Here is a 23694-nt window from a genome sequence, read left to right on the forward strand (position 1 = left end):
AGTTGAGGGGTATGAAAGGGAAGCAGTCATTGGGAGGGGAGTGAGACAGGGTTGTAGCCTATCCCCGATGTTATTCAATCTGTGTATTGAGCAAGCAGTAAAGGAAACAAAAGAAAAGTTCGGAAGAGGGATTGAAATCCATGGAGAAGAAATAAAAACTTTGAGGTTCGCCGATGACATTGTAATTCTGTCAGAGACAGCAAAGGACTTGGAAGACCAGTTGAACGGAATGGACAGTGTCTTGAAAAGAGGGTATAAGATGAACATCAACAAAAGCAAAACAAGGATAATGGAATGTAGTCGAATTAAGTCGGGTGATGCTGAGGGAATTAGATTAGGAAATGAGACACTTAAAGTAGTAAAGGAGTTTTCCTATTTGGGGAGCTGAATAACTGATGATGGTCGAAGTAGAGAGGATATAAAATGTAGTCTGGCAATGGCAAGGAAAGCGTTTCTGAAGAAGAGAAATTTGTTAACATCGAGTATAGATTTAAATGTCAGGAAGTCGCTTCTGAAAGTATTTGTATGGAGTGTAGCCATGTATGGAAGTGAAACGTGGACGTTAAATAGTTTAGACAAGAAGAGAATAGAAGTTTTCGAAATGTGGTGCTACAGAAGAATGCTGGACATTAGATGGGTAGATCACATAACTAATAAGGAGGTACTGAATAGAATTGGAGAGAAGAGGAGCTTGTTGCACAACCTGACTAGAAGAAGGGATCGGTTGGTAGGACATGTTCTGATACATCGAGGGATCACCAATTTAGTATTGGAGGGCAGCGTGGAGGGTAAAAATCGTAGAGGGAGACCAAGAGATGAATACAGTTAACAGATTCAGAAGGATGTAGGTTGCAGTAGGTACTGGGAGATGAAGACACTTGCACAGGATAGAGTAGCATGGAGAGCTGCATCAAACCAGTCTCAGGCCTGAAGACCACAACAACATCATCTTCCGTTTGCTTTAATGTTTCTAGATTTTCTTTATGTGGAATGCCTTTTTTTAACTGAGTTCTTCATTCAAACCATAAGTTCTTGAACTGATTTGTTTGATATAAATTAACTGTTTAATTAATTTTAATTTCTTTCCTACTGGTTTAATAGCTTCATATTCATTTTATTTCATTTATTGTACTACATTCAGTGATAATAATTTTTATTGAACCTTTTCTTTTCACGATGAGGGTTATTATATTTCTATTTCCACAACTGGTTTATTATTTTTTGCTGTTTTTTATGGTAGACTTTTGTCTTGCTTAGTTTTTCCTACTACTCACCTGATTCCTTTACCTTATTATTTAAAGTATTTAATTATTACCATGCTCAGTTAAGGTTCACATTTAGGTTACCTTATTTCTAAATTTGGTTTATTTCACAATTTATTTTCTTTAAATGTAAGGTCTTTCGTTACTTTTACTGGTTTTGTATTGTTATTACTTTTCTTTCTTTTCTTTCAAAAATGTTTATTAAATAATTACATTTAAATGTGGGTTATTATTCATCAAAGTCTTTTGATTATGGGTTAGGTGAATTATTATATGGTCATGATTTATACTGATTTTTTACTTATATGATTAGTTATATTCTAGGACGATACAACTCAAATTTTAAGATTTATTCTTTAACATCTATCTTTTGAATATATATTTTAATTATATTATTTTTCTTACAATACCTAAATTAGAGTATATCACTGAAGATTTTAACGAAATATTCTTATATCTGATGTGTTTATAAAGGTAAATAAATTATTTTTATAGTGGAAATATATTTTTTCAAACAATGTAAATATTAGAAATGTTAACAAATTTAATCACTAATACAAAAATTTGGCAGCTTTCATAATCATTACATATCATTAATTGGAACTTAATAGTTCATTTATATTATTTACAGGAATACTCCTTTCTTTTTCTTCAGTTAATAGGGAATAAGGTTACAGTTAACAGACATTCAGGTCAAATCTAACTGCTATAATTCACTTCTTATTCAATGTAAAGTTGGCTCACTCCATACCTTTTATTACAGTTAACAAAAACCCTTTATTATGCTCATGGAAGAGCTCCTTGATTTCATTCATGGTATAGTCCTCCTAAAAGGACTAAGATAAACAGGGTTACTGATACTGTTCAGATTCTATTTATTGATGTTTCATAACAATTGGTAGAATTAATGCAATTTGTAAATCAAAACTATTGAAAATTATTGCAACTCAGAAGAATCGAAGATGGAATGTTATTCAGGCTGAACTTCTTGGTCAGATCCATATTTGAATGATAATGTTTTTGATTAGTCATTAATTTATTTTTTGGTAGATGATGGCTAGTAGTATAACATTTATTGTTACAATAAACGTAATAAAAATTTTTGTAGATAGAACTAAAATTGTTTTTGTTGATTAGTAATCAAGCTTTTTCAATAGAAGCCGAGTGTACTGCTTACACAAGAAAATAAATTGTCTCCATGATTAGCGAACTGAAATATATGGGAATGATAATACTATATTTACAAAATGTCCATATCATGCTACAGCTTCAAATCGAAATCTTAGACCTTTTAAAAATAACTATAAGAATGTGCATGATAAGAGACAAAGTGGGCAGCTTTCAGTCATTATGACGATTTGGTGCAGAATGTCTATGAAAAAGATTACTACACAGGAGAGAAGCTGATGACAGTTTTAAACTTTCATGTCATCATTCATAATAATTTGCATACACATTTTTCTGTTCCAATGCATGTTGAATAATAGAGTAAGTGTTATCTTAATGAATGTCATGAAGTTGTGCACTACAGACTTATCTATTTCATAATTAAAATAGTCAACAGAGATTAATTTTATAGTGATAGATTAAGGAGTTACTTGCGTGTCATCTGGAATCAGTTGTGTACTGGAAAATGAGCTTACAACCCAACCTAGGCTATTTGAAAATCAAGTTTTGTAAAGCACGAGAAAAAATTATTAACTTATAGAACATACAGTGTGTCACCAAGAAGCTGAGTCAACTTAAATTGTAGTGTATGATTTATTTAAAGGGAGATACGTTTTTGTCAGGATAATATGAAGCCATTGAGACTTTATGTTAACCACAAGCATTATTTCTTGCACCTCTTAGAAATGATAGTAACATCAATTTTTCTGTGCCTGGTGTATTTCTGCTGATACATTCAGCTACAGTAAAAAAGATTCTTTAAAAATGGTCCGTTACTTGTTCATTTTCCAGACTTATGGACAACAAGGCAAATAGCTAAAAAACGAGGGAAAGAAGCTGAGGTAAAAGCAACAATCAGAGAATTCTTCATTTACCTATCATTTATAGTGACTGTGCATTTTGGTAAGTATTTGTTTTATTAGGACATAAGTTAAATGTGATACTATGCATCACCTCTGTTATTTTATTTACATGATTACATCGTGTGGCGAGTCATAAAATTAAAACATAGATACAGAGGGTGAAATTAATGTCTCAGAGGATTATTTAGCCTACAAGGAAAAGAAACAGTAAAATGATGTTGTAATGTCCTCTCATTGTAACCCACATATGTATAAACTGAAAAATAAGATAACAGAAGTACAAAACAAATGCCAAGAAACTTGCTTTATAAGGATTCATAGAAAAAATTCACATATTGTCCTGTCATAAGATTGAGTTACTACAAAGCCTTTCACTGCTGTTAAAAAAAAGTCATCGTTTTTTTATTTGGCAAAATCACATTGTTATGGTGCCTTGATGGTTTGATAGGTATTAATACTGTAATTGACAGGATGGTGTCTCAGGATGGTGAGGTGGGTATTAGGTGTGAAGAACCAGTATCTTGGTGGTTGCGGAATCGGAACTGCGGCATATATTAAACTCCGCCCTAACAGGCCATGAAGGCCCAACACTGCCGACCGGCGACCGTGTCATCCTCAGACCACAGGTGCCACTGGATGAGGGTTGGAGTGTCATGTGATCAGCACATGGCTCTCCCAGTCAATTTACGAGACTGGAGCCGCTACTTCTCAATCAAGTAGCTCCTCAGTTTGCCTCACAAGGGCTGAGTGCATCTCACTTGCCTACAGTGCTCGGCAGACCAGATGGTCATCCATCCAAGCACTATCCCAGCCCGACAGTGCTTAACTTCAGTGATCCGACGGGAACTGGTGTTACCATTCCGACAATGCCGTTAGCTAACATCATATATTATTCAGCCAAAACTCATACAATTGCTGAAGATGGCATCTCGGTGGTGTGTGTTGATCTTGGGCAACGAGCTTGCCTTAGCAAAATACACAGTAGCGCATCAGAGTGCAAGTGTGACTGTCAGACCACAGCTCACAGTAGGTCGGGTATCAGATGCACCTGGGCACAGACAGTGAACTGAGGAGCTCCCAGAGATACCCTGTAGTCAGTCGAGGGCAGATTGTAAGACACCAGTTCAAGCCTCGGCAGCATCAGATCAAGGTGCGATGCACAGCCCAGCGGCTAGCAGAGGATGGATGACCCACATTGGGTTGACATCTGGAATGGGGTAGTTCCTCCTGCAGGCAGCAGTCGAAGACACTTATTGTTAGGCTGAAGTGGACAATATTTATACTCACTTAGCCGGGTTCTATTATGACAAAGCGCCTTTTCTGGACCCACCAAGGGGCCAGGATAGTGGAGCTCGAGGTGATACAGCGCTCCACTGCGATGGGCTGGAGGCTTATGTCAGGTCGTTTCAGCCCTTTTCCAGCCCATACATCAGGTTTATGCAGGCAGAACACTGGTCCATCTGCCCCACTAGGAAAGCGTTGACACGACAACTTTCTGCACTGCTCAAAGTTAATCAGTACTTACACGTGAATCTGGAATATATCAGAGCTTCATATGCATCTACACGCAACTGTATGAGTTGCCTCCGACATCATCAGCCATTTGGTTACTCTTCTGGATAAAGGTATCCTTTGGACTTTTTCATGCATTACAATCTTCAACTTTTTGCATCCATAATTCTCCTGCATAGTTTAAAATATCATGATCCCTTCTTTCCCACCAGCATTGTCTTGGTCCACATATTAACCATTCACCTGGCTACATGTACTATGCACTTCAGTTCTCTTTTATTTACGTCTTCCTCCCTAGCCTGCTGTCTGATCAAGATGATTATTTTCCTAATTCTCTTAATAATTCCAAACACGCATCTCTCCTATTCTTGCTGAGTGACCTTTATTTTTTGAATGATTTTCTCTTTAAAAGCCCATGACTCCCTGTCAGAATCAGATCATAAACTTTCCTTTTCAACACATTGGTACATTCGTTTACAAACTCTATTTAGTTTACCAGATACATGTTAGACCAGTTACCAAGTGAGGTGGCGCAACAGTAAGACACTGGAACTGTACTTTAGAGGATGGTGGTTCACGCCCCCATCCTGTAATTCAACTTTATCCTTTCCATGGTTTCCCTGAATGCCAGTGGCAAATGTCGAGATGGCTCACTTCAAAAGAACATTGCCATTTTACTTCTCTATACTTTACCAATCCAAGTACACATATCAAAAAAAGTTTTGCATCACCCCAGTTCCCAGACCTCCTAAAGATCCACGTTGACTGTGGACACTGTATCACAGACACGGTCCCTTTGACTGTTCAGAGATGTCACTAAGCCCGCCTGAAGATATAAACAATCATGTATGACCAGCACCTATTAGATGGAGGGGATCCGACAGCCAATCAGTTCCAGTTATTCCACCAGGAAGGAAGTACGAGGCTCGTGTTGTCTGTAGTTCAACCATGCCTAGACGGTCAATACCGCGGTTCGTTCGCGTCCGCATTGTTACTCTGTGCCAGGAAGGGCTCTCAACAAGGGAAGTGTCCAGGTGTCTCTGAGTGAACCAAAGCAACGTTGTACGGATATGGAGAAGATACAGAGAGACGGGAACTGTAGATGACATGCCTCGCTCTGGCCGCCCAAGGGCTACTACTGCAGTGGATGGCCGCTGCCTACGGATATGGCTCGGAGGAATCCTGACAGCAACGCCACCATGTTGAATTATGCTTTTCGTGCAGCCACCGGACGTCGTGTTACGACTCAAACTGTACGCAATAGGCTGCATGATGTGCAACTTCACTCCCGCCGTCCATAGCGAGGTCCATCTTTACAACCACGACACCATGCAGCGCGGTACAGAGGGGCCCAACAACATGCCGAATTAACCGCTCAGGACTGGCATCACGTTCTCTTCACTGATGAGCGTCGCATGTGCCTTCAACCAGACAATAGCCGGAGACGTGTTTGGAGGCAGCCCGGTCAGGCTTGAACGCCTTAGACAGACTGGCCAGCGAGTGCAGCCTGCTGTTTTGGGTGGCATTATGTGGGACCAACGTACATTGTTGGTGGTCATTGAAGGCGCCGTAACGGCTGTACGATACCCGAATGCCATCGTCCGACCGATAATGCGACCATATCGGCAGCATATTAGCGAGGCATTCGTCTTCATGGACAACAATTCGCGCCCCAGTCGTGCACGTCTTGTGAATGACTTCCTTCAGGATAACGACTTCGCTCGACTAGAGTGGCCAGCATGTTCTTCAGACATGAACCATATCGAACATGCCTGGGATAGTTTGAAAAGGGCTATTTATGGACGACGTGACCCACCAACCACTCTTGAGGGATCTACGCCGAATCTGGACCAACAGTGCCTTGATGAACTTGTGGATAGTATGCCACGACGAAAACAGGCATGCAACAAAGCAAGAGGACGTGCTACTGAGTAATAGAGACACCGGTGTGTAGAGCAATCTGGGACACCACCTCTGAAGGTCTCGCTGTGTGGTGGTACAACATGCATTGTGTGGTTTTCATTAGCAATTGAAAGGGCGGAAACGATGTTTATGTTGATCTCTATTCCAGGTTCCGGAACTCTCTGAACCGAGGTGATGCAAAACTTTTTTTGATGAGTGTATATTCTCCATCTCTAACGGCCTCATCGTCCTTACGTTCTGATCTTCCTTCCTTTTATGTAATTTTTACCATTTTGTTGACATGAGGTATATTCAATAATTCGAGAGTCAAGCTGACACAGAAATGTAACAGTTTGTAGGAGGAGTTTTGTACTTGGCATCACTGGAATACTAGAGCTAACAACCGTTAATAGCGTGTAAAATGCATATTTGAACCATCAGCTGTTTTTATTTTAAACCCAAATTCTACCGGTTTTGGTCTTGGACCAGTTTCACGGATGAAAGGTTAAAATGGTTTAAGCCACCATAATGCATTAGTCATTACTTAAAATGAGTAGTGCGATTCATGAATATAAATATGGGACTTTAAAAGCAAACATCCAAATACAAAATGTATACAGAGCAGTACCGTCAAAGAATTTGTGGGAAAGTGGTTCAAACAACAAGACAAAGACTTCTTTGCATCAGTAATTAAAAAACAAGTTCATTGTTGAAACAAATAAATTAATATTGTTGGGGATTCTGTTGAGAAGTAGTAAGAATCTCGTTTTGTAAAACATACAGTTTTTCGTACGTCAGTTTGTATCTTTAATTAAGGAATGTCGCATGTATCTTCTGTCATAAGTAGTTACCGATAACTGAAAGAATTTATAAAAATACAGAGTGTGAAGCCCTACCATATGGCAGCGAGAAAGCAAAAAATACCGCTTTAGAAATCAAATGAAGTGTAGTTACTTCAGATCACAGGTAACTCCACATCTATCCCTTGGCAATGCTGCGAACCAACAACAACAGAAAGACCCCGCTCTCCAATAGACAGTGCATCGCTACCTGTTGCTGCTCAAGGATGGGAGTGTGTGCGGTTGTGGGACGCGCATTATGGAAATTAACGAGCGGGACGATAGTAGCATATTATGTGATTACGGTTATTTATGTTGTTGTGTAGATCAAGAAAGAATCTCACCTTAAAGTGAGGTGTAGGGCTTTTTAAGTTCATGATAAGTGGTAACACCAACGCAAGTGTCATGGAGCAGTTACAACAGGAACTAGAACAACTGGAACAACTACAGCAACAACTAAGCACCAGGAACAAGTGATACAACAACAGCCGCAGCTACCGTGCCATCAGCAGCGGCAGCACGTGGAAGAAATGGCCGCCTCAACAGTGAAACCAGCAGCAGCTACGAACACGGCCAGAAGCAGAGGGATCGCCTACGATGAAACTGCTAGAGCTGCCGCAGTCACGCAGCTAGGAAAGCATGTGTCCAGGTACCCTGTCGTCATTTACTAGCTGCCCGTCGAGGACAGCACCACCCTACAAGCGCCCCGGGCGCAACCAAGCAGCCACAAATCTGGCGAGTCTTATTACCTGTCACCACCCCCCGGATTGACCCATCAGTGCAGGTGAACCGCGCGGCATTTAAAGCGCCAGTCATCTGGGCACATTGTCTGTTACTTTCGTTCACACGTCGAAAACCATTTTGTCACCACCGGGATCGCGCAAGACTCTATCAAATATGTACATGTGATGACACTATTAGATAGTCGCTCCGCCAGTTAGGTTAGCAACATTATGACAGAACCACCTGCCACAGGAAAGTACAAGTTACTAAAACGCTTTCCCTCCGTAACATGCAGAGCTTAGGAAATTGTTGCACAGGGAGGAAACTGCCAACAGGAAGCCGTCACACTTCCGCACCCTGGCCGTATCGGACGTCTCCGACACATTCCTACGTCTGACCTCCTTCTTCTTTCTTTTAGTGTTCAACCTTGAGATTGGTTTGCAGCAGAGCGCCATTGCTCTCTTCATTTGCATGTATGTGTTACATCCAACGTCATTCATGATCTGTTGCATTATTGATATTCTTGGTCGCTCCCGCCAATTCCTTCCCTCAGTAGCTCCTTCTGCTATTGTTCCAATGATGTTCTTGTGTCGTAGGATGTGCCCTGCAAGTTTGTCTCTTCTTGTTTGGATGTGCCTCCACAGAGATCTGGTTTCCTGCACTCTTCTAAGCACCTCTTCATTTGTTACTTTGTCTCTCCAGCTGATCTTCATCATCCTTCTATAGCACCACATCTCCAGGGCCTCTGGCCGTCGTCTCTCTTCTCTTCCAACTGTCCAAGTTTCACATCCTTATAGGGCCACACTCCAAACGAAACCTTTCATGATATGTTTCCTTATTTTCAGACTGATGTTGTTGCTGGTGAGTAAGTTCCTTACCCGATTAAATGCAATTTTGGCCTTTTGTATTCTGGTCGCAATTTCTTTCCGGCTTCTACCATCTCTTGTGATTTTGCATTCCAGGTAAGTAAATTCCTCTATCACTTCCAGCTCCTCTCTTCGAATCCTCATTCTCAGAGGTTCATATTCTGCTCCTGTACTGCATACCATTAGTTTAGTCTTTTCTTGTTTATTCTCATTCCATACTAATTGCACAGAATTTTTTCCATTGTTCTGAAAACTTCCTCTAGATCTTCTTTTGTCTCTGTGACTATAGCAATATCATCTGCATAACGTAGCATGTCTATCTTCTGCCAATTAATTTTGATCCCCATCTCAGTAGTTTCTCGAACTTTGTCTAATGCTTCCTGGATGTAAGCATTGAATGTAAGAGGAGAGAGAGCACATCCTTGCCTTAGCCCTTTTCTAATATTTGCTTCTTGTTGCTGGTGACAGTTCCTAATTACTGCCACTTATTCTTATAGAAACTGAGTATCACACGGATGTACTTGTACTTTATTCCACTTTCCCTCAGCACTCTGAACATCTCTTGCCAGATAACGTTATCAAATGCCTTTTCCATGTCTACAAAGGCAATATAAGTTGGTTTATTTTTCTGTAATTGCTTTTAGGTAACGAGTCTCAGTGCCAGAATCGCCTCTCTTGTTCCGAATCCCCTTCTGAAAAAAAAATGGTTCAAATGGCTCTGAGCACTACGGGACTTAACATCTGAGGTCATCAGTCCCCTAGAACTAAGAACTACTTAAACCTAACCAACCTAAGGACATCACACACATCCATGACCGAGGCAGGATTCGAACCTGCGACCGTAGCAGTCGCCCGGTTCCGGACTGACGCGCCTAGAACCGTTCGGCCACCGCGGCCCGCAATCCCCTTCTGAAATCAAACTGATCTTCACTCAGCATATCCTCCACCTTCTCTTCAATTCTCTTCATAACTATTTTTATGAGAATTTTTGATGCATTTGATATTAGGCTTAGAGTTTGGTACTGTTCGCATTTTGTAGCTGCTGCCTTCTTTGGTATAGGAACAATGATACATTTCTGGAAGTCTGTCGGTATCTAAAAATGTTCAAATGTGTGTGAAATCTTATGGGACTCAACTGCTAAGGTCATCAGTCCCTAAGCTCACACACTACTTAACCTAACTTATCCTAAGGACGAACAAACACACCCATGCCCGAGGGAAGACTCGAACATCCGCCGGGACCAGCGGCACAGTCTCTGACTGCAGCGCCCCAGACCGCTCGGCTAATCCCTCGCGGCTGTCGGTATCTCGCCTGTGTTATAGATGGACCTAATAAGTTTAAGCAGCATCATTTTCATACTGTCACCAGCATTCTTTATTAGTTCTGCAGGAATGTCATCAATCCCCGTTGCTTTGTTGTCCCGTAGTTCTTTTAGAGCTCTGTCAAATTCTTGCAGAATGTCATCTCCCTTGTCATCTTTGTCTACTTGCTCTTCTCTTTCTATTACTTCCTCCGAAAGAGGTGTTCGGCATACAACTCCTGTATGTATTCTTTCCATTTCTTCACCATGTCTTCACCGAACAGCATTTTCCCCTCTTTATTTTCTATTGTGCCTGAGAATGCTGTTTTACGTTTGTTAAAAAAATTGATTTGCTGTTCTGTAGGCTAAATCAGTTCTTCCGTTTCGCATATTTTCTTTCACTTCTCTGCATATTTCTTCAAGAAAATTTTCTTTTGTTTTCCTAGCTTCTCTATTAACTAAATTCCTTATCTTCTGTATTCAGCTTTTCCTTGTTCATCAGTTGCATTTTTGTATAATCTCCTGTTTTCTATAAGCTCAATAATATCTGCTGTAATCCATTTCCTCTTGTTACTGGGTTCAGTTATTCCAACTATCTTTTGTGCTGCTTTGTATATACCAGATTTAATTTGAGCCCAGTCTTCATTTACTCCACCACGTTGAAAATTCTTAGCTAGGTTGTCTGTTTCATGAGCATAGCGCTTTGCCAGTCCCTCAGTTTTCAGTTTTCTAGTTCCCATTTAAGTTTTACTGGCTTCTTCTTCAAACGTTTGAACCTCAGTGAACTTTTCATCAGGACCAGTTTATGATCACTGTCTGCAGATGGATAGCTCCTGCAGTCTTTTATCTGCTTCCTAAAACGTGCTTTCACTAGAATGTAATCAATCTGTTGTCTCCTCAGGTCTCCAGGGGCCTTCTTCGTTTGTGATGTTGGAAAAGTGTGTTTGCAACAACTGATTGGTTCCTCAAGCAGAACGTCTGACCTGCCGGAGATATATTGCACGCTGCTCTCGATAGCGCAAGATGCGAACTTGAGCAAGCTGGCAGAGATAGTGAACGAAACATCCGAGGGCGCCGCTCTGCAGGCGTTTACAACAACGAACGTCAGAGACAGGTGACACTACATCACCTATTGTCTCGACTAGTTGACACGGCAGGTCAACAATCGATGAGACTGCACAATACCACGCAGCGAGCACTCGTCGCCCTTGTCTTACAGGAATCAGCGTTTTTACCACCGACGTTTTGGCGACAGTGCACTTAGGTGCGTTCCTGTGCGAGAAACGCGAACGGCAGACTCCCACGCCCAGCAGGTAAATCCGCCAGCAGCGCCAGCATCAACCACCGTGACGTTCAGTAATAACAGACAGGACGACTAATGTGCAGTTTCTCTGGGTAACGGGTCTGACTTGCGTGTGTTCCCCAGGTGCCTGCTGTGGCAACCACGACAGCGCGCGGATTGCAAGGGGAGGTCACGACGTTATGATCACATATTTACTTCATACTTTGTACGCATTTAGTAGGCCATTAAAACAACATAGTGTGCAATTAGTAAGGTGCACTACTCTGACAGTTTCTTGAAAATCGGAAGAGAAGTTCTACGTGTCTATTACGTAACTAATGTATCTCTACGTAGGGGACTGGCGTTAGAGTTCACGGTAGAGTTCGAGATACGTAAAACGAACATGTACGAGGCGACGATTCGATTCCTGCTCAAACATAATTTTTAATCTATATTTTTTTTCATCACTGCTCATACTGTTTAATTTATATGACATTTAAGAGGTAATGTAATTTTTTTAAAAAAACTTGTGTATTCCACTCAGATTTAGCAAATTTCGTGTTCTTTGACTGCATACCATTTTAATTAAATTTAATTATTCGAGCAAACATATTTATAACTATCCACAAGTAAATGAAAAAAGCGTATAGAGTTTTCTTGAAAATGCGTTCCTGTCATGATTTGCGAAATCCGTTATACATGCGATCTGGTAACGTACCTGGAACTACTTTTAGATTAGATTAGATTAGTACTTGTTCCACAGATCACGAATACGACACTTCGTAAAGATGTGAAACGTGTCAGGTTGATAAAAGGTGTCTATACAAGATATTACATTACACAAAATATTACATTACACTTAATTTTTTTGTGGGGGTTGGGGAAATTACCCACTTACTACATCCAAAAATTCATCTAATGAGTAGAAGGAGTCGCCATTAAGAAATTCTTTTAATTTCCATAATTTACCCCCTTCTGAGCCAAAGTTAGATTTAACCTTGAGTAGTGAAGATCATCCTTTCTCCTAGTTTGTAGCCATGTACACTGCTATTACTTTTGAATTTGTTAATAACAAATTTCATAAGTGAATATATATATTGTGAGGCTACAGTGAAGATCTCTAGCTCTTTAAATAAGTGTCTGCAGGATGATCTTGGATGAGCTCCTTCAATGCGCACTCTTTTACTCAATGATGAGTTACCCCAGAATATGATGCCATACGAAAGCAGAGAATGAAAATAAGCGTGGTAAGCTAATTTACTCAGATGTATATCGCCAAAATTTGCAATGACCCCAATAGCAAAAGTAGCTGAACTCAAACGTTTCAGCAAATCCTCGGTGTGTTTTTTCCCGTTCAACCCGTCATCAATGCATACACCTAGAAATTTTGGATATTCTACCTTAGCTACCGATTACTCATCAAGGTCTATATTTATTAATGGTGTCATTCCATTTACTGCGTGGAACTGTATATAATGCGTTTTGTCAAAGTTTAATGAGAGCCCATTTGCAGAGAACCACTTAATGATTTTCTGAAAAACATCGTTTACAATTTCACCAGTTAATTCTTGTCTGTTGGGTGTGATAGCTATACTTGTATCATCGGAAAAAAGTACCAGCTTTGCATCTTCTTGAATATAGAATGGCAAGTCATTAATATATATTAAGAACAGCAGAGGACCTCGACGCTTTGAGATGCAGACACAGAGGCAAGGCCCATTTGGCGTCGCGGTGAGACGTTGCCAATGTAACAAGAACAAACTGTGTAGGTGCAAAATTTTTGAATATCACACTATTTACACTTGTACTACAAAAATGAAGGTTTGAGTGGAAGTCGAACCACAGTCTCATATACGCGCGACTTACGAAGCTCCAACACTAATCCTTGGACCAACATAAACTCTGACGTCCACTACCTACGCATAGATATATCAGTTACGTAATAGACGCGTAAAACTTCTCTTGCGATTATCTCGGAATTGCCAGAGTAGTGCACCTTACTACTTGCCATTTTGTTGTTTTAATGGCCTACTAAAGGTGTACGAAGTTTGAAGTAAAACAGTGATCTTAACGTCGTTGCCTCCCCTCCTTAGTAACTCTAAATCGTTCACTCATAGCTACATGTGGGCTCATGGCTTTAAATTTGAACACTGGTTTACGAATGTCATTCAAGTGGCGATTTACAGTCACAGATGTGATCCACGCTGTCATCGAGATAAATTCCCTGTCCTCCTGCGACCTCAGCCTGCATGTCCGAACACTACCATTTCGGACCTCGTCACATCATCGAAGGTTGCATACAACACAGCGCCTACAAAACGAGTTCCCATCACCCACGCGACATAGTTCAGTGATGTCACCGCCCTGCTGCTCAACAGTGCATCACATCAGGACGACGCCAGATACTACTGTTTTCTCGTAGCCTGGACAGCTGGCCCCCAACAAACTCCGTACTGTAGTGACTGAAGCAGGCATGGAATAACCGTCAGAGAGCAACTGGGTTTTCTCCCCTTCATCAGGTACCAAAGAAACCGAATGACTGCCTCCCTTGTGGCGACTTAGAGGACTCAGTGCCCGGAAAACTGTCGATCGGTATCCTATTCGCCCTGTCGGGAATTTTTGCATGTTACATGGTGTGGCATACCATTTTCTCGACGTCGGACGTAGTAAAACCCTCTAACAAAATACCTATGGCAACAGGGGACCTCCATAAAACTCCAATAACTACGACCTTTGGACTACTTGAATTCCCATATGTGCCGCATGACCTACAGAATGCAGTAAAGACTTTTCACCGCTTTATTGGTGAAATTTTGCGTGGACTAGACTTCTGATTTGCTTACGTGGATGATGTGTTGGTGGCATCGTCACCCTGAAACAAACACGAACGAGGTCAACGCATTTTTCTCCAAAGGTTTGATGATTGTGGAATCCTCAAAAATCCAGCTAAATATGTCAATGGTACTAACAAAGTGTCGTTCCTAGGATTTTGTATGCTCCAGTTGAGTGAGTGCATTGCCGCACTTGCAAGTGACAGTCTGAAAGTAAGTTTGTCATTGCTTCTAAAAGGGAATATGGTTCCCCATGTGACACATATGAATGCCATATGAATCCACACCCGTTGGTGATTCAATGACAGAAGGAGTGTCAGCAGAGGAGAAATGACGAATACAAAATGGTTCAAATGGCTCTGAGCACTATAGGACTTAACTACTGAGGTCATCAGTCCCCTAGAACTTAGAACTACTTAAACCTAACTAACCTAAGGACATCACATACATCCATGCCCGAGGCAGGATTCGAACCTGCGACCGTAGCGGTCACGCGGTTCCAGACTGACGCGCTTAGAACCGCACGGCCACACCGGCCGGCAAATGACGAATACACAGGGCGCTCAAGAAGAGAGAATAGCAGCAGGTTGGCGTGCTCGAGGTTATTTGTGTATGCATCATGATGGCAGATGAATGTGTACTGACAGTGTGGTCCCCAATGGAAGTGTATGAATGGGCACATAAGACTAGTGTGTCCGTTATCCTTGAATGCCTACAGCGAGTTTATGGTGAAGAGGTCATTTCTGATCACATGGTGTAGTGCCCCCAGAATTTTACGAACGTCCGGAGACACTTATGTTCCAGCCGTTTCGAACACGCGTTATTTTAAAGCAGGGCGTAAGGATGAGCATGGAATACTGCACCCATTTATTGTTTGTGCAGGCGAAACTGGAAGGGAGATAATTCGTCGGCGCTGGCAAGTATTCAGCGCGACCTGCCAAGAACAATCAAATACGGCCCGGAAGCTCCGTGGCCGGCTTCAAAGAGTAATGTAGATTTGTATTGTTGAAAAACAAATGGAGTGACTCGAGATAGTGACTGTTTATTAGACGCTGAACTGCTGTTGAGAGTACGTGGACTGGACGTGGATAGTCAGCCACGATAAAAGCTTATGTATTAATTGTGTTCAAAAATGTGTGATTAACTGATTCTGGGTGCTTAGTAATGTGTGAGCTTACGTCATAAAGTTTAGCTGTTTTTTGTACAAAGTGAAAATAAATATGTTCTGGTGCATTGAATGATATTCCAAGAGTAGAGTATTTTTTAAATAAGAAGAGAGAGAGAGAGAGAGCGAGAGAGTGAAAATTTTCCCTTCCTAGCAGTGAAATCTTCGGAGAAGCGTCCGGTGCTAGCAGAAAACATCGACGCTGCAAGAAAGCAGAACCAGCATTCTTCAACAAGTAAGTCGACGAAAACGTTTAAGCTGTATAGAGAGGGCTTAACATTACACCGGGACACTGTAATGGTTGGTCGCTGGTGTTGCGTGTTCAGAGATGGAAGGAAGAGTGTGGAGAATGAAGGTCCAAGTGAGCGTCTAGCCATAGCCACAAATGAAAACAACATTGCTAGCGTACAGGACACGGCATTATTGGAAGGTTCGTTAGGGTGTCCGACTCGGCATCCACACAGTCTACTGGCCATGCTCAGGCCCATCACATGCTTCATGATAATTTGGGTTACTAAAACGTGTCTGCAATATTGGTGCTGAGGAGCCTGACCCTGGATCATAAGAGTGTAAGAATGGGAATCAGCGTTGATCAATTGATGTGGTACATACAAGAGGGAAATGAATCCACATTCAGAATCATCACAGGCAATGTGACATGGGTGCACCACATTACTCCAGAAACCAGGGCCACCTCTACAACATGGAAGCAACCAGTTTACCATTGAGGAAAAATTTCTAACTACCTCCAAATAAAAGATTATGGCCACAGTATTCTGGGATGCGAAAGATGTGATTGTCCTTGATTTCTTCCATCAAGGCACCATCAATGTGGCACGCTACTGTAACAACCTCACCAAACACAGGTCTGCTATTCTATGAAACAGACCTGGGCCGTTAAGTGAAGGTGATGTACCCTTGGATGACAACGCAAAACCACACACAGCAAGGCTCACACATGATCACATTCATCACTTCAGATGGTAGGGATTGGATAACCCAGGCTACAGCCTCAATCTTGCCCCATCAGACTGTCACCTTTTCCCTGCATTGAAATCCGCATTATCCTGATGTCCCTTCGAAAACAATGCTGAGCTGGAGCAGGATACGCGACCATTTCTTGCATCGCAGGGCACCAAGCTTTACCAGAGTGGTTTATTCAAACTGATTACATGCTACGACTAATGTCTCAATGTCGGTGGCGACTATGTCAAAAAATAGTCAAGGTATATATTTCATGATGCCATGGTGTATTTGGTTTTGGCAATGAAATATCTGCGTGAAAAACAGTTACGATGCTTACCTGTCCCCAAAAATGATGCATTACTGAGCCACTGAGGCCAAGGCGCCATTCCATGCTGTCCTTGCCAGCCCCAAAGTACGGGATTAGACGCCTGTTACTACATCATTCATCGAACTACAGGCAGGATTTGAAGCCTGCCAGATCAGCCCCATTGAAGCCAACCTCCTTGCACATCCAATAGCCCCACTAGTGATTTTCTCGAAACCCTCATTCCATGCTGTCTGTCGATGCCATGCTACAAAAGAATGTAAATGACCACTGGCAGCTTTTGGGTTTATTCTCCAAGAAGAACACAGAGACGCAATGCTAGTGGCTACCATTTTACACAGGATTTTTAGTGGCACATGACGCAGTTGGATACCTCCGATTCGTGGCGGCAGAGCATGCCTTCACTATACAGGATGGTCCATTGATCGTGACCTGGCCAAATATCTCACGAAATAAGCGGCAAACAAAAAAACTATAAAGAACGAAACTTGTCTACCTTCAAGGGGGAAACCAGATGGCGCTATGGTAGACCCGCTAAATGGCGCTGCCATAGGTCAAACGGATATCAACGGCGTTTTTTTTAAATAGGAACCCCCATTTTTATTACATATTCGTGTAGTACGTAAAGAAATAGGAATGTTTTAGTTGGACCACCTTTTTCGCTTTGTGATAGATGGCGCTGTAATAGTCACAAACATATGGCTCATAATTTTAGACGAACAGTTGGTAACAGGTAGATTTTTTAAATTAAAATACAGAACTTAGGTACGTTTGAGCATTTTATTTCGGTTGTTCCAGTGTGATACATGTACCTTTGTGAACTTATCATTTCTGAGAACGGATGCTGTTACAGCGTGATTACCTGTAAATACCACATTAATGCAATAAATGCTCAAAATGATGTCCGTCAACCTCAAAGCATTTGGCAATACGTGTAACATTCCTCTCAACAGCGAGTAGTTCGCCTTCCGTAATGTTCGCACTAACATTGACAATGCGCTGACGCATGTTGTCAAGCGTTGTCGGTGGATCATGATAGCAAATATCCTTCAACTTTCACCACAGAAAGAAATCCGCGGACGTCAGATCCGGTGAACGTGCGGACCATGGTATGGTGCTTCGACGACCAATCCACCTGTCATCAAATATGCTATTCAATACAGCTTCGACTGCACGTGAACTATGTACCTGACATCCATCATGTTGGAAGTACATCGCCATTCTGTCATGCAGTGAAACATCTTGCAGTAACATCGGTAGAACATTACGTAGGAAATCAGCATACATTGCACCATTTAGATTGCCATCGATAAATTGGGGGCCAATTATCCTACTTCCCATAATGCCGCACCATAAACCCAACAAGGTCGCTGATGTTCCACTTGTCGCAGCCATCGTGGATTTTCCCTTGCCCAATAGTGCATATTATGCTGGTTTACGTTACCGCTGTTGGTGAATGACGCTTCGTCGCTAAACAGAACGCGAGCAAAAAATCTGTTATCGTCCCGTAACTTCTCTTGTGCCCAGTGGCAGAACTGTACACGACGTTCAAAGTCGTCGCCATGCAATTCCTGGTGCACAGAAATATGGTACGGGTGCAGTCGATGTTGATGTAGCATTTTCAACAACGACGTTTATCAGATTCCCGATTCTCGCGCAATTTGTCTGCTACTGATGTGCGGTTTAGCCGCGACAGCAGCTAAAACACTTACTTGGGCATCATCATTTGTTGCAGGTCGTGGTTGACGTTTCACATGTGGCTGAACACTTCCTGTTTCCTTAAATAACGTAACTGTCCAGCGAACGGTCCGGACACTTGGATGATGTCGTCCAGGATACCGAGCAGCGTACATAGCACACGCCCGTGGGGCATTTTGATCACAATAGCCATACATCAACACGATACCGATCTTTTCCGCAATTGGTAAACGGTCCATTTTAACACGGGTAATGCATCACGAAGCAAATACCGGCCGCACTGGCGGAATGTTACGTGATACCACGCACTTATACGTTTGTGACTATTACAGCGCCATCTATCACAAAGCGGAAAAAATGGTCCAACTAAAACATTCATATTTCTTTACGTACTACACGAATACGTAATAAAAATGGGGGCTCCTATTTTAAAAAAAAACGCAGTTGATTTCCTTTTGACCTATGGCAGCGCCATCTAGCGGGCCAACCATAGCGCCATCTGGTTTCCCCCTTCAAGCCAGACGAGTTTGGTTCTTTGTAGTTTTTTCGTTTGATGCTTATTTCGTGAGATATTTGGCCTGGTCACTATCAATGGACCACCCTGTATATACAGTCATCCAGGGTCTTTCGCATTTCCGCAGCCATGAAATAATTGTCCCCCAGTGGAAATCAAACAACTTTATTTTATTTCGCAGCTTCGCAATTGATGTCACTGCCGACACTTTGGCTGTTGTGGAAAGCATTTCCACGTATGTGGATTTCGGCGAGCTGGAGGCAGCGCAAAATGACGACGAGGGGTTAAGGACCTACCGAAAGGCAAGAGAGCCCAGTACTTGGATCGCGTGCCACAGCCAGGCACAGAGGAGCTGATACATTGCGACAAGTCAGCAGGCCGACAGCAGCTGTATGCGCCTGCCCCTTTGTGACGACTGGTTTACGACGGTCTACATAGACTAAACCACCTGGGAATCTCCACTACGAGGGCGCTACGAACGCAGCGTTTTGTGTGGTCTGTGTACAGAAGGGATGCCGTACAAGGACTAAGGCCTGCATTTCCTGCCAGAAGTTCAAAGTAACATGGTATCAACGGGTTCCTTTCGGAAGTTTCGACCTCGCAAGAGGCACGATTCTCACATATACATCTGTAGTTGGTAGGTTCACTCCTGATCACACATAGCTACTGGTGCTGTCTCACGGTGATCCACAAATACGAGTACATCAGATGGCCAGAGGTATTTACACTGGAAACACAAACTGCTGAAGATGTGGCGCATGTATTCGTCTGAGGTTGAATTTCACGATTTGGCTGTCCGCAGCAAGTGACCAGGGTCGTCAGTGGGAGGCAAAAACATTTCGAGCAGAGGCCCTGCTGTATGGGATACACATGACAAGGACTCCACCACATCCGGCAGCCGCAGCGGCATTCTTCAAATGTTCAAATGTGTGTGAAATCTCATGGGACTTAACTGCTACGGTCGTCCCTAAGCTTACGCACTACTTAACCTAAATTATCCTAAGGACAAACACACACACCCATGCCCGAGGGAGGACTCGAACCTCCGCCGGGACCAGCCGCCGCAGCGGCATTGTGAAGCACCTACAACTTCCCTTGAAAGCCGTTATAATCTGCCACAGAACGGTTTCGTGGACTGAGGCCCTCCAAGTAGTGCTGTTGGGACTGCGCAGTGCTGCAGGCTTTACCAGGGGAGCTGGTGTAGGCGAACCTCTGCATCTACCAGGATAGTTTTTTGAGCAGCAACCCGCCCCTCCGCGCTCTACTCAAGATTTCAGCGCCATCTCCATAGATAAATGGAGGCCATGGGACCGTGTGGTACTACACGGCATGGAAATCAGCTACTTTTGTTTTTAAAGGCCTGGCAAAGACGAAGAAGTTACTCCGACACGGCACGCTACGCAGATAACTGGGACCGCCCTACCAAGGCGCATACACAGTTGGGGATGAAATGATAGGACACTCCTGGTATTAAAGGAGTAGACACAGCAGTCTCTATCGTACCTGAGAGTAGAAGATACCGCCGAAATGCGGGCCACCACCAGTCGCAGTACACCGACTTCCACCACAGGCGGCGGCTCTGGATCTAAGGCAATGCCGCCCACCTGGAAACCGACCGGTCACCCCCCTCCTAGAGGCAGCAGTCATCTTGCAACAACAGCCGGCACACCAGTATCCAGCCACGATGGAAATCAGGGACAGCTGAGTTGGTTCCCGGCTATACCGGTTTGTTTCACCTGCAGTTAACCTGACTGTTAAAACTGCTCAAAATAACCGACTTCTGGTTGTTTCATTTTTATTGTTTATAGTACGTCAATGGAATTGTGAGTATATCTAATTTACCTTTTCTTCTAGGAAACATTGTGCATTTTTCTCGTTGTATGATATCGTAAGTTTCTTGTGCCACCTCGTGTTTCCAGTCTTTTAAAGCAAATGGAACATTGTCCTTCATTACTACCAAACACCGTAAAAAACGTCGTGGCTAAGGATGGCGCCATTCTGCTATACAATCGATATCCGGCGACTACATTCAGAAACTACCGCATAGACCAGGCGGGGACAAGTTTTGGATACTGCACTTGCTTGAACATCGTCTAATATACCACGCCACACGGCAACAGGTACATTATTGTCTCAGCAATGCTGTACCGATTCTTACGTCACTTGTTTGTTGATCGTTTCTAACTAACAATGTTGTTATAATAATATAGTGATAGCTTTTCTCATTTTCTGAAATAACCCGGTATTTCCAAACAACAGAAATTTTACAAGCAAACATTACACATTTTTTAAAAAAAAGATTTTATTTAAAAACCAAAAAATTTAGCACTGATGCTGTGTCAATTTGATGTACCGGTATTTTTAGCCAGTTATTAGTAAAAAAATAAAAAAAACTATTATAACCAAGATCAAACAAATACTGACTATTCCGAACTAAAATGCCGGTATCGCTTTTAACCAGTCAGTTTTTCTCATCCCTGAAGAAAACTTACGTACAGAAAGTGCAATTCCGTTTCGAGCGGCAGGCATGTCGTAGCACAAATAAGTTAATTTTTTTTTCTTTGCCTTATGAAAGTGTGTTGTAGCTACCTCAGCTTGCAGGTTGCTCCACACATCTCCGTTAGGAACTTTGCAGACGACCAGTACCGTAAAGAACCCGCTCTCCAGCAGACAGTATATTGGTACCTATCGCGCTGCGCGGATCGTAGTGTGTGTGGTTGTTGGGAATGCTTTACGGACAGTAACTAGCGGCACGATAATACAAGGTGTACCAAGAACAATCATCCCATTGCACGTCTATACTTTTGAAACTAATAACCATATACAGTGAATTTGGTTTTTTAATGAGCGGAAAACTCAAAATGGTTTTTTTTTCGCACCTTTTCATAGGTGTTCCATATTCCGCCCTTCAGATGCACGACAAATGTCAATGCGGTATTCAATTGTTCCCACACTGCAGCGAGCATGTCTTGAGTTACAGTATCCACAGCTGCTGTTAAGCGATGTCTCAGTTCATTCATTGTTGTTGGTAACGAAGGCATATAAATAGTCTTTTATTGAACCCCCACAAGAAATAATCACATACAGCCAGGTCCGGTGAACTTGGAGGCCAGTAATGGAAGGATGAATCATTTGGTCCAGTGTCACCGATCCATCGTTCAGTAATCCTTTGATTTAAAAATTCCCGCACTTCCAGATGCCAGTGTGGCGGTGCCCCATCCTATTGGTAAATAAAGTCTTTCGAATCAGTCTACAACTGTGGGAAAAGAAAGTTCTCAAGCATATCGAGATAAGTTCTCGGCAAAGAAACATGGACCATACGCCTTTTCCCGTGAAACTGCACAAAACACATTAAATTTTGGAGAGTCCCTCTCATGTTGTACAATTTCAAGTGTCTGTTCCTTGCCCCATATTCTCACATTATGACGGTTCACCTTTCCATTTAAAACAAAATTTTGCCTCGCCTCTAAACACTAAGCATGGGAGAAAATTGTCATCCTCCATCTTGCCACGAACGAAATTACAGAACTCCACATGTCGTTGTTTGCCACCTTCACGAAGAGCTCGCAGTAGCTGAATTTTGTGTGGTTTCATGTGTAACCGTCGACGCAACACACGCCAGACGGGCGATAATCGGGGACAGTCCGGCGATTTGCCTTTACACAAACAACCTGTTTCTCTGAATTGTTCATGCCTTCGTCTAATGCTCTGTACTGTAGAAGGGTCCACGAAAGCCACGCTGAACAGTTATTACTGACACGCACTGCGCAAAACGTAGAACGCCAAACGCTTTCTATGGTCCCGACACCATTTTCACAACTGAAGTGGGCGCGCACTGCTGCTACCTAGCGGAAACCATGTAAAACTCAAGAGTTTACTTTTTTCCAACAGTACACTGTTCACGCACTTGTCTATAATTACATAATAGTTATGATTTTTTTTTTTAAATCGGATAATTCTTTTTGACACACCATGTACAAGAGTAGGTTATGGGATTACAGTTATTGATGTAGTTGCTGTGCGGACCCATAAAGACTTTTACCTTCATGTGAAGTGTACCGTTTATTAATTGCCTACAGACGAACAGATATCCAGTACTGTTATTTAACTGAGAGGGATTGAGCCAAATGACATGAAAGATGACTATTCAAGTTACCACCTAAAACAAAGGAAAGAAGAACTAAAACATAAAGATTCAATCAAGATAGGGTCGTCCTCTGATTGTAGTGGATTAAAGTATTACTGTTATATTGTCTCTATTTTTGTCTCAGTATGTTCCTTTTGGATGTTTTTGTTTCGTTCCTTCATAAAGAGTAGCTACCTGCATAGCTGTAGCTATTTTTTTCGTAATTAATGGAGTGATCAGTGATAGCAGAGAAGCTACTCGTATATTCATGCATCTTCAACCAATTTTAGATGTTTTCGTGGCAAAAATTCAGACCTGAAAGGTTAATGTGAGAGAGGGTTTTCTCACGACT

General features: G+C 42.3%; 1 protein-coding gene across 1 annotated transcript in view; it reads left to right on the forward strand.

The window, feature by feature from the left end:
- The first annotated feature begins 8075 nt into the window (after window positions 1-8075).
- LOC124596256 (polycystin-2-like) overlaps window positions 8076-23694 on the forward strand; it is a 74976-nt gene continuing 59357 nt past the window's right edge. The window contains exons 1-3 of the mRNA XM_047135333.1: window positions 8076-8194; window positions 11337-11549; window positions 19398-19518. Coding sequence (XP_046991289.1) covers window positions 8076-8194; window positions 11337-11549; window positions 19398-19518 — 453 coding nt within the window. The remainder of the gene's footprint in view (window positions 8195-11336; window positions 11550-19397; window positions 19519-23694) is intronic.

This window comes from Schistocerca americana, chromosome 1 (assembly GCF_021461395.2).
Source record: "Schistocerca americana isolate TAMUIC-IGC-003095 chromosome 1, iqSchAmer2.1, whole genome shotgun sequence".
Taxonomy (NCBI): Eukaryota; Metazoa; Arthropoda; class Insecta; order Orthoptera; family Acrididae; genus Schistocerca; species Schistocerca americana.